Genomic DNA, 17,294 nt, shown 5'->3' with positions numbered 1-17,294 from the left:
GGCCCCCAGTGTGATTGGGTGGGCAGAAGAGGGGATGCTGCTGGTCCACGGGTCCCCGACTCAGGGGGTGGGGCAGTGGTGTGTGCTGTCAGACTGCAATTGCACATGGAGGGATGAATGATGGGTATGGGGAAGCCCACAGGCCTCTGCCACAGGGGTCAGGGGGCATGGTGGGTGAAGTGAGTACATTTAACTTTCACAGAGCAGGGAGCACTCCTGCCTGGCTCTGGACACGGGTGCAGAGTCACTTCTGCTTGGCTTTGCCAGGTGATGGGGGCTTCAGCTGGGTACACTGCTTGCTTTGTCTCAATATGGCCATGCTGTGCAGGTTTGGCTGGCAGGGCACCTGTGATCTGTAATTCTCCATGTCTGCTCTTTTTGTACAGTCTCTCCTTCCAATTGGCACTCAGTCCTATTCTTCAGCCTTGCCTTTGATGTTCAGGGTTTCAAAGTTATCTATATCTGTTTCACTTGTTTTCTTGGGTCTTTATTGTAAGAAGGACATTATGAGGCATCTGACTACACTGCCATCTTGGACTACCTTTCCAGCTTGAATTTCTGGCATATCCCTGTCAATGTACTGCTACAACCATTTCTTAATTATCTTCAGCATAATTTTACTTGCATATGATGTTGTTTGATAATTTCCACATTCTGTTGGATCACCTTTCTTTGGAATGGGAACAAATATGTATCTCTTCCAGTCGGTTGGCCAGGTAGCCGTCTTCCAAATTTCTTGGCATAGACATGTGAGCACTTCCAATATTGCATCCATTTGTTGAAACATCTCAATTGGTATTCCCTCAATTCCTGGAGCCTTGTTTTTTGCCAGTGCCTTCAGTGCAGCTTGGACTTCTTCCTTCAGCACCATCAATTCTAACTCATAGCAACCCCATAAAGTTTCCACGGCTGTAAATCTCTGTGGAAGCACACTGCCACATCTTTCTCCTGTGGAGTCACTAGTGGTTTCAAACCACCAACCTTTCAGTTAGCAGTCAATCACTTTAACCACAGCGCCACCAGGCCTCCTTTTTTTGCCCATAAAATCCTTCAATATTGCAACTCAAAGCTTGAATTTTTTTTTTCAGTTCTTTCAGCTTGAGAAATGTCTAATGTGTTCTTCCCTCTGGTTTTCTAACTCCAGGGCTTTGCTCATTTCATCATAGTACTTTACTTTGTTTTCTCGAGCCCTTTGAAATCTTCTGTTTAGCTCTTTTATTTCATCACTTCTTCCATTGCCTTTAGCTATTCTACATTTAAGTTTCAGAGTCTCTTCTGACTCCATTTTGGTTTTTTTGTTTGTTTGTTTTTCTTTTCTGTCTTTTAATAACCTGTTTCTTTCTTCATGTATGTGGGGTGACATCAAGCTCATACATGAAGAAAGCAAAAGGTCATTAAAAAGGTAAGCATCTGTAGACCCCCCATTTTTTTGGTTGTTGTTATTGTTGCAAAACCATTCACAACCTGTAGCATTGGCCCATTCATCCCTTTTCCCCTATGTACAGCTTATTAACATCAGTTACATCAGTCATGCTGTACAAACTTCACCCATATTCAGTGCCACCTTTCCCATTTCTATAAACAAAAAGTGACTGCTACCTATTCTCTCCCCTGTACCAATAACCACTAATGAACATTAGTTTCTGTATATTTATCTGTTCGTGTCATTTCCTAAAAGTGAGAACATACAATGTGTGTGTGTGTGTGTGTGTGTGTGTGTGTGTGTAACTCATTTCACTCAACATAATGTCCTCCAGGTTTACCACACTGTGAGATGTTTAGGGAACTCATTTTTCTTTATCGCTGAGTAGTATTCCATTGTATGTGTGTTCCATATTTTACTTTTCCATTCATCCATTGATGGGCACTTGGGTTGTTTCTGGTTGGGGTTTTTTTGTTCGTTTGTTTTTCTTTTTCTTTTTCTTTTTCTGTACTTATGAACTGTCTCCCTAACTTAATTGTAGGCTCTGTAATGGGAGGAAGTATGTCTTGTATTGATTTGTATTCCTCCTCCTCTCCACTCTCCTCCTTTTGCTAAGACTTAATGTTCTGTTCTACTTAGCCAAAAGCTATTGATGTTCAGTAGGAGAACAGATTAACTCTTATTTGATGTGCTACAACAGCAGGCTTATAAAATGTAGGCATTTCATAATTAAAAAATAGCATCCAAGGATTTTCAAAGATGTCCCATATTTAGCTCTTATTTACAGAGAATTCATAAATGGACAAATGTTTGTCTTTAAATGGTTTCTTCCTGGTTCCATACCTACAGCCAAGCTATTCTTTTTCTCAATGTTTGCTGAGTTTACTTTCCTGAAGTGAATTCAGTGTCTAGTGATATTTTTACCAACTCTTGCTTGCCAGTGTACCTGTCTCATTGATTTAGCCTGTGAACCAGGGTATTGTTCAGAATATGAAATATTATTACAGAAGAGATTCCATGAAGAAGTTTATTCATTATGTAGGCACTGGACAAAGATTTCCTTTTACATGATGCTTAGAATTCAGTTTCAAGTGAAATATCAGGGAGAACTTACCAAAAAAATGGTCTAGATATTTGAAAGAAACAAGTATGATATAGGATGAGAACTTAAAAATAATTTATAATACATTCTTGATAATACAGAATATTCCTTTACATCTAATCAAAAAGGCTGAAGGAGACTGCAATAAAAGAACGGGTTAATGCTGGCCATAGGGTAAAGTGACATAATATCACCAATAGCAAAAAAGTTGAAGGACACCAATGAAGTCAATGAAGACAGTTTTTGCGAAGGAAACAAAATACCTTTAGAAAAGGCTGTTTCAATCTCCACTGTAATAATTACATTTACAGAAAGGCAACCACATTATACTGCCCAGGAGGTTTGGCATTTGTACATTCTACACTTTTTTATTAGTAACAAGTGCCAAAACTTATTCAGAAAATGACTTCTAGGTTATGTCATAGGGTCAGTACAGAGATAATCCAATCTCCAACATCTACATCTGGCTGAGCAAGATTGTCTTTAGGCCCCCCTTTTTTTTTCTACATTCTAGCTTTCATAAAGTCTAAAAGTGATCATTAGTGTTCTTCATAATGACCCCAAACCAAAAAAGAAAAACCAAACCCATTGCCATCAAATTGATTCCAACTCATGGCAACCTTATAGGACAAAGTAGAACCACCCCATAGGCTTTCCAAGGAGCAGCTAGTAGATTCAAACTGCCGATGTTTTGGTTAGCAGCCTGAGCCCTTAACTACTGTGCCAACAGGGCTCCATGACGACCCCAGGGCACGTCAGTTCTTTGAAATGATTTCTGAATCATCAAAGAAAGGTTCTGTTTTGTTAGTATAGTTAAATATTCTAATTCTTTGAAATCTGAGAACCTGAATGGAAAATTTTACCAATCCACCTGAATATTTAGTTTACCAAAACACTTCATTCCCTGATCATTCTAGGACGTTTGCTATATAATCTTCATAAATGAGTTTGTTTGTTTTCTTAAAAGAAGGGCGAATTGTAAGAGAATAGATCTGAAGGGTTAGATCCTTGGCTGTAAAGATTCCCTTGAATTGCTTTTGGCTGTTGGCTGTAGCAACTTGTTTTCTTGCAGAGATGAAGCATCTGGTTTTTGTTATCTCAATGATGCTGTCCTGGGAATATTACGATTGCGACGGAAATTTGACCGTATTCTCTATGTGGATTTGGATCTGCACCATGGAGATGGTAAGCCCTTCAGTTTCAAGGATGCTTCCGTGCTAGGGCAGCAGGCTTTTAATAGTGAAGCAGCTTCTGGGCAACTGATGAAAAGAGAAATGCCTGTTGTAATTGAAATTTTTTCCTAATTGGGAAACCTAAAGTAAGTATAGATTCTTCTAGCTGATGCAATTCCTGCTTTGCTGACCAAGCTGTTTTAAATACCAAAGCTCTTCAATAGAGAATTTTAAGAAGTAGAAATCTTAAAAAATAATAATAATAACCTCACCCAGTGTATTTCTGTAGGTTCTTAGTGCAATCTGGGGTTAGATCTAACAATGTTCTCTTCTCCTTTATGCCTTTCTCAAGATAAAATAGATGTATGATGGACTTACATTCTGACTTTTTCAACAATAAGGATAGCAACTTGTAGTGATCAGACTCTGTTCCACTTTCATTCTATTGCTAAAATATCTTCTCCTGTACAGACCCAGGGCATCCTCCCAAACTTTTAATAACAGCAAAATCTCTAACAATTTGCATTAACCCCATTAATCCCTTCTCAGAAGATTCCACTGAAAGGACTTATCCAAGCCTCCTATATACTTTGCATCTAGAATATAAAGCTTCTATAATAGTTGCCCACATTCTGTTCCTTTAATATATCCTGTCTGTCTATGACACGTAGTGTTCCCATTGATCCAGAAACACTTATCCAGTAAATTATTGGTTTAGGGTATTCCCACCCCTCTCCAACATTAGTGATTGCTGCTTCCATGTTTCCAGGGATTTTTGGAGACAAACTAGCACAATCAAGGCATAAGAGGAAAGGAATAGTATATACTATATGGCTGAGGTTAGGGTAAATTCTCTGCCAAAACAGAAAAAGAAGGAAGAAATTTTGGGAGAAACCTCTCCAGGGAACATCACCTAGAGGATGCCACCATGGAACAGTGGCAGAAAATAAAAGGTAACCAAGAGAAGAAGGGAGAGTTAAAACAACAAATAACATTGCTTTGAGAACCATGTTCACTGGATATCTGAATACTCGGCCAATGTAAAACATAGCCTTACTCAAAAACCTTCAGAGACTGCTTATTGCCTATAGGAGGGGAAGGCATTGACCCACAGCTTGTTTTTGTATGGTCAGCAAGCTAGGAATAGCTTCTACATTTTTAAAGGATTATATACAGTTGCTATGAGTCATAAAGGACTCAATGGCAATGGGTTTGTTTTATATATATAAAATCTATTGCCGTCGATTCTGACTCATATCAATAGAGGCCTAGTTAGTTTGGAAAGCCTAAAATATTTACTATCTGACCATTTAGTTTGCTGACCCCTGACCTATAGCAATGGTTCTCAAACTGGAATGTGCCGTCAGGAAAACTGGGGAGCTTGCTTTAAAATAAAGATTCCTGGGCCGTGCCCACCAGTTATTCATATTTAATACCTTTGGTATGGAACCTAGGAGTCTACAATTTAGCAACACTCCAGTTGTTCCACAGGCCACACTTTGAGCAACAGTGATCTTCAAGGTAAAGTCCACACTCTTTATCTTAGCTTTCAAGGCCTGCCTCAAATTCGCTTCCTTCATCTTTCCAGCCTTATCTTCTACTACTCACTCTCCAGGCTAGTCTGTTCAATGATCCCTAGATAAATATCACTTATTCCCACCTCCTGATCTCATTTCACTTTTTCCTAACTTAGTTTTGTTTTCTCCTCCCTTTTTATATCTCTAAATTCTACCCATTAACTCAAGTTCCAACAGTAGAAGATTTGCCCTGACCACTCCAGCCCAAGTTTTCCTTCCCTTCTATCAAGTCCTGTATTATTTATATTTGCTGATTTGGTATTTAATTATATATTGTCTTATATTGTTAGTTAATTTTTGATATGCCTGTGTCTTCTCTCCCGTAGAAACTGTAAGTTCCCTAAGAGCAGATATCAAGTTGTTTACCTCTTTCTGTCCTCTGCAGTGCCTTCAACAGACATTATGCATATGGTAGTGGTTCAGTAAAATATGTTAAATGATTATGAAATTCTAACTATTAATATCACACTTGAGAATAGAACAACTCTATTCGAACTATATAAGAAGCCCCAGTGATTCAATGGTTAAGTATCTGGCTGCTAATCGAAAGGCTGGCGGTTTGAGCCTACGCAGTGGCTCTGCAGTAAAAAGACCTGGCGATCTGCTCTCATAAAGATTACAGCCTAGAAAACCCTATGGGGCAGTTCTGCTCTGTCACATGGGGTCTCTATGAGTCAAAAATCAACTCGATGGCACCTAACAACAACACTGAACCCTATAAGAATGAAATCAGGCTCTCACCTGAAACCGTTCTTTTCATTTGCAATGTTATTTCTACACCATTTAGAGTTTCCTGTTTTAGCCAGCTTTTATGGTGTGTTTCATTTCAGTTTATTTCCCCTCTTCATCACCTCTCTTCCACTGACCCCTACCCCACCCACAAACCCTTACACATTTGGTTTATTTTAAACCTCCCATGAATCTATAACTAGCATCGTGTGGTGGCTTCACTGATCACTCCTACCCTGTCCTCACCATCTTTCATTTTCCTAACTCCTCTTTCCCACCAAGCCCCCATACCTTCAATCTATCTGTCTATGTCCTCTTTTAAGTACAATTTTATAATAATGCCTAATGATACTTTCCATGGAAAGAAATGCAAGTGCCAGCACTAAACATATGAAAAGGTTCTCAACCCTCTGACGACTCAGAGAAATCCAAACTGAAACAAGACCGTGCTTTTTGCCTTTGATATTGACTAAGATTTAAAAGGAAACCCTGGTGGTGTAGTGGTTTAGAACTACGGCTGCTAACCAAAAGGTCAGCAGGTCGAATCCACCAAGCACTCCTTGGAAACCCTATGGGGCAGCTCTATTCTCTCCTATATGGGTGCTCTGAGTCGGAATCAAGAATAATAATACCCAACAATAGTCATGGTGTGGGAAAATGGGAATTCTCATACACGATTGGTCAAGGTATGAATTGGTACAACTTTTCTAGATGGGTGAATAATCAGGATTTTTCATGAATTTTCCTAGTTTATACTTCTAGTTTCTAAGTTGAAATCTTTTTATAATTTGTTTTGTTTTTTCTTAGTGCTTCGTGCCTGGAGCCTTTAACTGGTTTTAACTCCCTCCCTAGGGCAAAAGCTAAAAAGGCATGGGAAATTCAAACATACGTATGATATACAGATACAGTTAGTATTTTTTTTAAGTCTCTGTTGACCTCTAATGAAAGCTTAGAGTATTAAGTAAACACAGAAAATTTCTCATTTGAGCTTGCTAATAGTGCTTCTATTTTACACACCGATGATCTGAGTATAGTACATCTACATGTGATTCTGAAAGGAAAAAGGCATGGAGGTGGGCGATGTGTATATCGGTATAAGTAGCTTGTAAGGGTTACTTTAAATCTCATCTTTTATATCCCAGACCTCTTCATTTTTTGACTGTGATTAAATGGAAAATTATTTTTGCCTCTATCTTCCTCCCGGCTTTATAACTCTGTTATAAAGCTGCTATTACTGGACAAGGCAAAGGCTATTTTCAGCCTTCCATATTTTATAGCCAGAAAAATGTAAGTTGGCACAAGAGACTTTGCATGACATGCATTTATAACCAAATCTGTGTTATAGACAGACACTTTATAATTAGGTTTTCACTATATAATACCTAATGTTTGTATTGGTCATGCTTTTCAAAGGGTTGTCACATTGTACTTCTTTGGAAAAAAAATCACAAATATTTAACTAGAATCACTAAAACAAAACATAAAACTTCCAGGATGGTGCCAATTTCCTCTATTCAGTCCTGGTTGGTAAAGCCTCAGCTCTGAGCTCTAGCCCTTCCCTACCTTTTAGAACAGGTTGGCAAAGACAGCCCAGATATCCCATTGCTTGGAAAGGAAAAGTCTAGTTATAATAAAAAAAAAAGTTATAGTTTGCCATAAATGTTCAAAGGAGCCCTAAAACTTCACTTAGAGCCAAAGTTCTAAGCTTGTCCTATAACTACAGAGGCTTTTGTTACTTTTATTCTTCAGCTTTGTTAGCCTTATTATTGCTGCCGTTTTATATTCCCTTCCTCCCAGTGTTGCTTTCTATAATTTCAGTTGTTGAAAACAGGAGTTCCATATACGAAGTGATTCTTCTGATGTTTCTTTCTTTGGTAGGTGTAGAAGATGCCTTCAGTTTCACCTCCAAAGTCATGACCGTGTCTTTGCACAAATTCTCCCCAGGATTTTTCCCAGGCAAGTGATCTATGTATTCAATATTACATTTAAGGAATAAGCACAGCAATTCTCTGTATATTTCTTACATCTTATGTTTGGGTAGCTCCATACTGTTAATACCTTATTGGTACTTTTCTATGCAAAATTTTAGCACAAGTTATTTGAGGTGACAATGACAAGAGGAATGTAAAATCATTTCTTTTTACAGATGATTTTTATAGACTGTCACAGGCAGCTCACTTACCCATATTATAGTATCCAATACCCCATTTAACTCCTAATATCCTGATAAGTGCAATGATATATTAATATTATGTCAACCTAAGTAGCATGAAAGGAGCCCTGGTGGCGCAATGGTTAAGTGCTTGGTTGCTAACTGAAGGTCAGCAGTTCAAACCTACCAACTGCTCTGCAGAACAAACATGAGTCAGTCTGCTTCCATAAAGATCACAACCTTGAAAACCCTATGGGGCAGTTCTACTCTGTCTTATAGGGTCACTGTGAGTTGGAATCAACTCGATAGCAACAGGTTGGTTAAGTAGCATGACAAGTCAATTTGACCCAGCAAGATAGAAACCAAGGTTTTTCAGTTTATGATTTTCCTGTTTCCCCAATATTGTTTATACCACACACACCCCCAATGCCGTTACAACAGTTAATTCTCCATATTACTTTCCTTAATTTCAATCCCTTAGGAACCATCAGTAATTCAGGATTATTCTCCTAATTGACCTTTTAGGTCTTCTGAATTCCTATTAGAGGATCCTTCTTCAAGTTTTCTACTTTTCACATTCTTAATAACTGATCATAGTGCTCTCTTAACTCTGTTTTACAGGAACAGGTGACGTGTCTGATGTTGGCCTAGGGAAGGGACGGTACTATAGTGTAAATGTGCCCATTCAGGATGGCATACAGGATGAGAAGTATTACCACATCTGTGAAAGGTATGGAAGTAATGCTGGGCCAATAACAAGTGGATTACATTTCTGTAGGATGAAATGGCCCCCAATCTCACAGAATTCTTGTTTTCAGGGGATAACTGGAAAAAGAAAACCACTGTATACCCACATTGCTTTTGTACACTGCTCATTATGCTTACTTGATCAGGTAGCCATCCCGTTTGGGAGCGCCAAGTGGTTGGACCACAGCCATGTTCCTGGTTTTACCTTACCTGCTACCCAGTATTATTAAGGCCATCCGAAGAACAGAGTTTCTAGGCTGCCCTCAGGGAATCCCTTGTCTGCTTCTTCTTAGCTGAAGAAACTTTTACCTGTGGGATTTCCTTAGGCTGGGAGGATAAGTTTCAGTTTTCCATTATTGAAATCTGTACTTCCCTCCACTGGTGTGAATATTAGAGAGTTGACTACAGTTCTTTATTATACATTCTTAAGTTCTGTCCATTGTATTAAAATTGGAGTTAGAAATTTATTCTTTTTAAACTATGTTAAGGATTTAATTACAGCCACTTGTAGGCAGACAGATTGGTGCCAAAGTTTAGACCATCAGGGCTGAAAAGCCCTATGGAATGGTGGGGCTAAACTCATATTTATAAAAATTGAGATTGGTCAGGCACAAATTCACTGCTGACAATGGCAACAGAGAAAGAGCGCCTGACTAGAATTCAGCATGTCAACATTTTTTAAGGTAAGTAATGGGGATTGAAGGAGCCCTGGTGGCACAGTGGTTTCTGCTTCCGTAAAGATCACAGCCATGCAAACCCTATGGGGCAGTTCTACTCTGTTCTATAGGGTCACTACGAGTCATAATTGACTCAACAGCAGTGGGTTTGGTTTTCTTAATGGGGGATTGACTCATAGTAACCCTACGAGTAAAACTGCCACATAGGGTCACTATGAATCAGGATTGACTAGACGGCATACAACAACAACAACAATGGGAAACTGAAATGCTTTTGATCTTTCCTCCACTCAGCTCAGATTTCTCCCAACCTCTGGTGGAAACAGGGACTTCCCAAAGGAGCCTGCACTGGCCTTCATCATTGGAAGTTGTATAAACAAAGTAGAATGATTAAAAAAATAAAAACTTTGTGCTTCAGAGGTACTCTTAGCTCAAAAGATTTGATAAACCAAGTCATCATTCAGCAGCACTAGCCTCTGAATAATTTTAGAGATTTTGACCATATCTCCTGATTACCTCTGTATTTTCAGACAAAAAGTATTTTTGGAGCCTGCCATTGATGGTTTTAGTTGTTCTTCTTTGCTCCTGCGGTACAGTGAATTACTTAATATGGCCCTTTTAGCCTCACATGGTCTTATAACTCCCACACAATGATTGGGTGGGACTATGCAAATAAGTTGCTTATGGCCCACCAAGGGGACTGAACAGCTTGCTAAAAATGCAAATATAGTGCATGGAACCCTATCAAGGGGATTGGTCAGTTTTGCCATTCTGCTAGGCTTAAAATGAGCCATTCCAGAGGCAGAAAGGAGAAACCTCACTATCATCAAGAAAGAAGAGCCAGGAGGCGGGGCAAAGATGGCGGAGTAGTCAGACACTTCCTGTGGTCCCTCTTACAACAAAGACCCCAAAAAACAAGTGAATCAATTATGTGTGACAACCTGGAGCCCTAAACATCAAAGGCAAAGTTGAGAAATCAGACTGAGCAGCAGGGGGAGGGAGAGACAGTTCAGAAGCAGCAAAGAGTTGCCAGACCTGACCCAGCAGGAACCAACACCCCAAAGGCCGGATCCACTGACACAAGTGCAGTGAGTCAAACGGTGGTGTTCAGGATGTGTTTTCCACATCAGGAGAGACCGAATGGTGAAGAGCCTACTCACGCCTCCAGAATCAGTGAAAACCAGCGCTCAATCAGCAAAAGATAAGTACGTGTTTCTAACCTACCACATGGATCAAAAAATACCCCTTTGGGAAAAACATATCTCCCACTTACCTGCTCCCTTGCCACTCTGCACTCTGCACATCCCCTGGGCCAGAATTAGGTCTCATCACACACCCTGAGCCATTCCCTGGCCTTGAAAAGGGAACAAATTAACAAACAAGATAAAAATAATCTTCCGGCTCCCCTAAGCCAGGAACTCAGGGCAGAAACAGGTCCTTTGCCTAGGCATGTGCATAATGGGTCCACAGATTTTGAATACCTTTCACCCCTGCATAGACCTGTGTGGGCCCATTTCAACAGTGTAGGCCCTCATTAGCACAGTACAACAGGGTATATACCTGAAGTCTAACTTCAACTCTTTCAGCTATATGGTTGAGAGGCAGGTTTGTGACATTTGACACTGCCTATTCAGCAGGGTCCTCACCCACCCACATCGGGCCTGAGGACTGGAGGCTTCAACCATGCCACCTAGCCACCTGAGAAAGGGGTTCCTCCCAGTCCTAACAGCCAATAGCACTGGGTGCCCATAGTCTGGCTGCAAAAGTCACCCACCTACATACTCTAGGGAATAGAGACACACTTTCTTCATAAACTCGAGTGCTTGTCAGCCCCCTGCCTTGCTCAGCATGTAACCCCTGACTGCAGCCAGATACTTGTGACTATACCAATCACTCCTGCTTGTCGAGTACTGTAGGTGAGAGCCTGCACCACACACTCGATGACTGACAACCTGGACACCTGATCTGAATCCATACAAGAAAAGTAAACAGACAAGTGGGCTCACATACCTAGTAACAGCTCTAACCACCTGGTCATAGAACATTAGAGCTTCAAAGTCACCAGCAATTAAACTAGCTCACTCGAGCAGCCTATTTGGGAGTATCAAAACAAAACATGAAGCTAGGACACAGTAAGCAAACATAATATAAATAAATACAATAACTTACTGATGGCTCGGCGACAACAGTCAATATCAAATCACATACAGAGGAAGACCATGATGGCTTCAGTAAGCTCCCAAAACAAAGAATCAAGAAATATTCTGGATGAAGATAACTTCCTGAAATTAACAGAGATAGAATACAAAAGATTAGTATACAGAAATCTTCACGAGATCAGGCAAAAGGCAGAACAAGCCAAGCAGCAACAGACAAGGGAATAAAGGAAGTTAAGAAGATTAGAGAAGAGCATAATGACAAATTTAATAAGCTGCAAGAATCCACAGAGAGACAGCAAACAGAAATCCAGAAGATTGACAATAAAATTTCAGAATTAGAAAGTCATAGGTGCAGAACTGAGGTAATGGAAAGTCAGAATTAGTGAGATTGAAGATAAAGATTGACACCAACATATTTGAGGAAAAAGCAGATAAAAGAATTTTATAAAAGGAAGAAGCCCTAAGAATTATGTGGGACTCTATCAAGAGGAATAACCTACGAGTGATTGGAGTACAAGAACAGGGCGGGGGAAGGGGAATAACAGAAAATACAGAGAGAATTGTTGAAGATTTGTTGGCAGAAAACTTCCCTGATATCATGAAAGATGAGAAGACATATATCCAAGATGCTCATCGAACCCCACACAAGGTAGATCCCTGAAGAAAGTCACCAAGACATAATCAAACTTGCCAAAACCAAAGATGAAGAGAGAATTTTAAGAGCAGCTAAGGATAAATGAAAAGTCACCTACAAAGGAGAGACTAAGACTAAGCTCAGACTACTCAGCAGAAACCATGCAGGCAGGAAGGGAATGGGATGACATATACAAAGCTTTGAAGGAAAAAAATTGCCAGCCAAGAATTATATATCCAGCAAAACTGTCTCTCAAATATGATGGCAAAATTCGGACATTTCAGGATAAACAGAGGTTTAGGGAATTTCCAAAACCCAAACCAAAATTACAAGAAACACCAAAGGGAGTCTTCCAGTTAGAAAATCAATAACATCGGATAACAACCCAAGACTAGAACACAATACAGAGCAACCAGATATCAACCCAGATAGGGAAACAGCAAAATAAATCAGAACTACAACGCTCAAAACAGGGAAACAGAGACATCATTATGTAAAAGATGACATTAAAACAAAAAAGAGGGACTGAAAATGTAGTCACAGATCTTTCATATGCAGAGGAAGTCAAGGCAATATAAAGAAATAAAACATTGGTTTAAACTTAGAAAAATAGGGGAAAATATTAACATAACCACAAAGGAAAATAACAATCCTACACATCAAAATAAAACACAAGAAAAACATAAAGACCCAGCAAATACAAAATCAACGATGAAAAAGAGGAAAATAAAATAAACGACTCACCACAGAAAATTAAGTCCAACAAAGAAACTGTCAACAACACACAAAAAAAAAAGACACCAAAATGACAGCATTAAACTCATACCTATCAATAATTATGCTGAATGTAAATGGACTAAATGCGTCAATAAAGAGACAGAGAGTGGCGGAACGGATAAAAAAAAATCTGTTATATGGTGCCTACAAAAGACACACATTAGTCTTAAGGACACAAACAAAGTAAAACTCTAAGGCTGGAAAAAATATATCAAGCAAACAACAATCAAAAAAGAACAGGAGAGGCAATATTAATTTCTGCCAAAATAGATATTAAAATCTACAAATGCTAAGGAAGGTGCTATATAATGATTAAAGGGTCAATACACCAGGAGGACATAACCATAATAAATATTTACAACCCAACGACAGGGCTCCAAAATACATAGAACAAACTCTAAAAGCATTGAAAAGGGAGATAGGCAGCTCCACAATAATAATAGGAGACTTCAACACACCATTTTTGGTGAAGGACAGAACATCCAGAAAGAAGCTTATCAGTAAAGACATGGACGTCCTAAATGCCACAATCAACCAACTTGACCTCATAGACATGTAAAGAACATTCCACCCAACAGCACCCAAGTATACTTTCTTTTCCAACACACATGAAATGTTCTCCAAAATAGACCATGTATCAGGCCATAAAGCAAGCCTTAACAGAATCGAAAACATCAAAATATTACAAAGCACATCTTCTGACCATAAAGCCATAAAAGTAGAAATCGATAGCAGAAAAAGCAAAGATTTAAAATCAAACACATGGAAACTGAACAACGCCTTGCTGAAAAACTGTTGAGTTAAAGAAGAAATTAAGGACGGAATAAAGAAATTCATAGAATCAAATGAGAATGAAAACACATCCTATCAGAATCTTTGGGACACAGCAAAAGCAGTGCTCAGAGGTCACTTTATAGCAATAAGTGCACACATCCAAAAAGAAGAAAGGGCCAAAATCAAAACAATAATCCTACAACTCGAACAAAGAGAAAGAGAACAGCAAAAGGAGCCCTTGGGCACCAGAAGAAAGCAAATAATAAAAATTAGAGCAGAATTAAATGAAATAAAGAATAGAAAAACATTTGAAAGAGTTAACAAGACCAAAATCTGGTTCTTTGAAAAGATCAACAAAATCGATAAACCACTGGCCAAACTAACAAAAGAAAATCAAGAGAGGAAGCAAATAACTGAATAAGAAATGAGATGGGCGACATCACAACAGACTAAACTGAAATTAAAAGAATCATAACAGAATACTATGAAAAATTGTACTCTAACAAATTTGAAAACCTAGAGGAAATGGATAAATTTCTAGAAACACACTACCTACCTAAACTAACACAAACAGAGGTAGAACAACTAAATAAACCCATAACAAAAGAAGAGATTGAAAAGATAATTTAAAAACTCCCAACAAAAAAAAAAAAAAAGCCCTGGCCATGACGGCTTCACTGGAGAACTCTACCAAACTTTCAGAGAAGAGTTAACACCACTACTACTAAAGGTATTTCAGAGCATAGAAAAAGATGGAATACTCCCAAACTCATTCTATGAAGCCAGCATAACCCTGATACCAAAACCAGGTTAAAAAAAAAGAAAATTAGAGACCAATATTCCTCATGAACTTAGATGGAAAAATCCTCAACAAAATTCTAACCAATAGAATTCAACAACATATCAAAAAAATAATTCACCGTGACCGAGTTGGATGCATACCAGGTATGCAAGGATGGTTCAGCATTAGAAAAACAATAAATGTAATCCATCACATAAATAAAACAAAAGACAAGAACTACATGACCTTATCAATTGATGCAGAAAAGGCACTTGAAAAAGCCCAACACCCATTTGTGTTAAAAAGCTCTCAGCAAAATAAGAATAGAAGGAAAATTCCTCAACATAATAAAGGGCATTTATACAAAGCCAACAGACAACATCATCCTAAATGGAGAGTCTGAGAGAGAGCATTCCTCTAGAGAATGGGGACAAGACAAGGATGCCCTTTATCACCACTCTTATTCAACATTGTGCTGGAGTTCCTAGCCAGAGAATTTGGGCTTGAAAAAGAAATAAAGGGCAACCAAAATTCGTAAGGTAGTAGTAAAAGTATCTCTATTTGCAGATGACATGATCTTATACACAGGAAACCCTGAAAAACCTACAAGAAAACTACTGGAGCTAATAGAAGAGTTCAGCAAAGTATCAGGATACAAGATAAACATACAAAAATCAGTTGGATTCCTCTACACCAGCAAAGAGAATGTTGAAAAGGAAATCACCACATCAATACCGTTTACAATAGCCCCCAAGAAGATAAAATACTTCGGAATACATTTAACCAGAGACAAATAAAATAAAATACCTATACAAAGAAAACTACAAGACACTACTGCAAGAAACCAAAAGAGACCCACATAAGTGGAAAAACATATCTTGCTCATGGATAGGAAGACTCAACATTGTGAAAATGTCTATTCTACCCAAAGCAATGTACAGATACAATGCAATCCTGACCCAAATTCCAATGCCTTTTTTTTAATGAGATGGAGAAGCAAATCACCAACTTCATATGGAAAGGGAAGAGGCCCTGAATAAGTAAAGCAATACTGAGAAAGAAGAACAAAGCGGGAGGCCTCACACTACCTAATTTAGAACCTATTTTACCGTTAACAGTAGTCAAAACAGCCTGATACTGGTACAACCACAGATACATAGACCAATGGAACAGATTTGAGAATCCAGTTGTAAATTCATCCACCTATGAGCAGCTCATATTTGACAAAGGCCCAAAATCCATTAATTGGGGAAAAGATCGTCCCTTTAACAAATGGTGCTGGCATAACTGGATTTCCATCTGCAAAAAATTGAAACAAGACCCATACCTCACACCATGCACAAAAACAAACTCAAAATGAATCAAAGACCTAAATATAAAGTCTAAAATGATAAGGATCACAGAAGAAAAATTCGGAGCCCTAATACATGGTATAAACAGAATACAAAACGCTTCTAACAACGCACAAACACCAGAAGAGAAACTAGATACCTGGGAGCTCCTAAAAATCAAACACTTATTTTCATCCAAAGACTTCATCAAAAGACTGGGAAAAAATTTTGGCTATGACAAACCCAATCAGCATCTAATCTCTAAAATCTATAAGGTATTGCAAAACCTCAACAACAAAAAGACAAATAACCCAATTTAAAAAATGAGCAAAGGATATGAACAGGCACTTCACCAAAGAAGACATTTAGGGGGCTGACAGATACATGAGGAAATGCTCAAGGTCATTAGCCATTACAGAAATGCAAATGAAAATTACAATGAGATACCATCTCACTCCAACAAAGGAAACTCCAACAAGGCTAGCATTAATCCAGAAAACACAAAATAGTAAATGTTGGAGAAGTTGTAGAGAGACTGGAACACTTATACACCGCTGATGGGAATGTAAAAGGGTATCACCACTTTGGAAATTGATTTGGCGCTTTTTTAAAAAGCCAGAAATAGCACTACCGTACAATCCAGCAATCCCACACCTTGGAATATATCCTAGAGAAATAAGAGCCCTCACACGAATAGATATATGCACACCCATGTTCATTGCAGCACTGTTTACAATAGCAAAAGGATGGAAATAACTAACCTAGGTGCCCATCAGTGGATGAATGGATAAACAAATTATGGTATATTCACACAATGAAATACTACACAATGATAAAGAACAACGATGAACCTGAGAAACATAACATGGATGAATGTAGAAGGCATTATGCTGAGTGAGATCAGTCAACCTCAAAAGGACATGTCTAAGACCACTATTATAAGAACTCAAGAAAAGGTTGAAACACAGAAGAAAACATTCTTTGATGGTTATGAGGGTGGGGAGGGAGGAAAAGGGGGGTATCCACTAACTAGATAGTAGACAAGAATTACTTTAGGTGAAGGGAAGGACAACACACAATGCAGGGTAAGTCAGCACAACTGGACTAAACCAAAAGCTAAGAAGTTTCCTGAACACAACCAAACACTTTGAGGGACAGAGTAGCAGGGGCAGGGGTCTGGTGACCAAGGTTTCAGGGGCCATCCGGATCAATTGGCATAACAAAGGTTATTAAGAAAATGTTCTACATCCCACTTTGGT

General features: G+C 38.7%; 1 protein-coding gene across 13 annotated transcripts in view; it reads left to right on the top strand.

Annotated features, from left to right (window-relative positions):
* The window catches only part of HDAC8 (histone deacetylase 8), a 307,901-nt gene that overhangs the window by 96,969 nt on the left and 193,638 nt on the right, over window positions 1-17,294 (top strand). For 12 of the 13 annotated variants that reach the window (XR_010319804.1, XR_010319803.1, XR_010319805.1 and 9 more), the window contains exons 5-7: window positions 3,598-3,710; window positions 7,882-7,959; window positions 8,777-8,885. Coding sequence is in view for 10 of the 13 variants with exons in the window: in XM_003412724.4 (XP_003412772.1) it covers window positions 3,598-3,710; window positions 7,882-7,959; window positions 8,777-8,885 (300 nt within the window). In the remaining 3 variants the exon portion in view is untranslated. Of the gene's footprint in view, window positions 1-3,597; window positions 3,711-7,881; window positions 7,960-8,776; window positions 8,886-9,873; window positions 14,380-17,294 lie in introns of those variants that run through there. The other variant, XM_010592715.3, reaches the window with a different exon arrangement.

The sequence above is a fragment of the Loxodonta africana genome, chromosome X, assembly GCF_030014295.1.
Source record: "Loxodonta africana isolate mLoxAfr1 chromosome X, mLoxAfr1.hap2, whole genome shotgun sequence".
NCBI lineage: Eukaryota > Metazoa > Chordata > Mammalia > Proboscidea > Elephantidae > Loxodonta > Loxodonta africana.
Note: the sequence above shows the minus strand (reverse complement) of the source record. Positions and strands in the feature narration are given on the sequence as shown.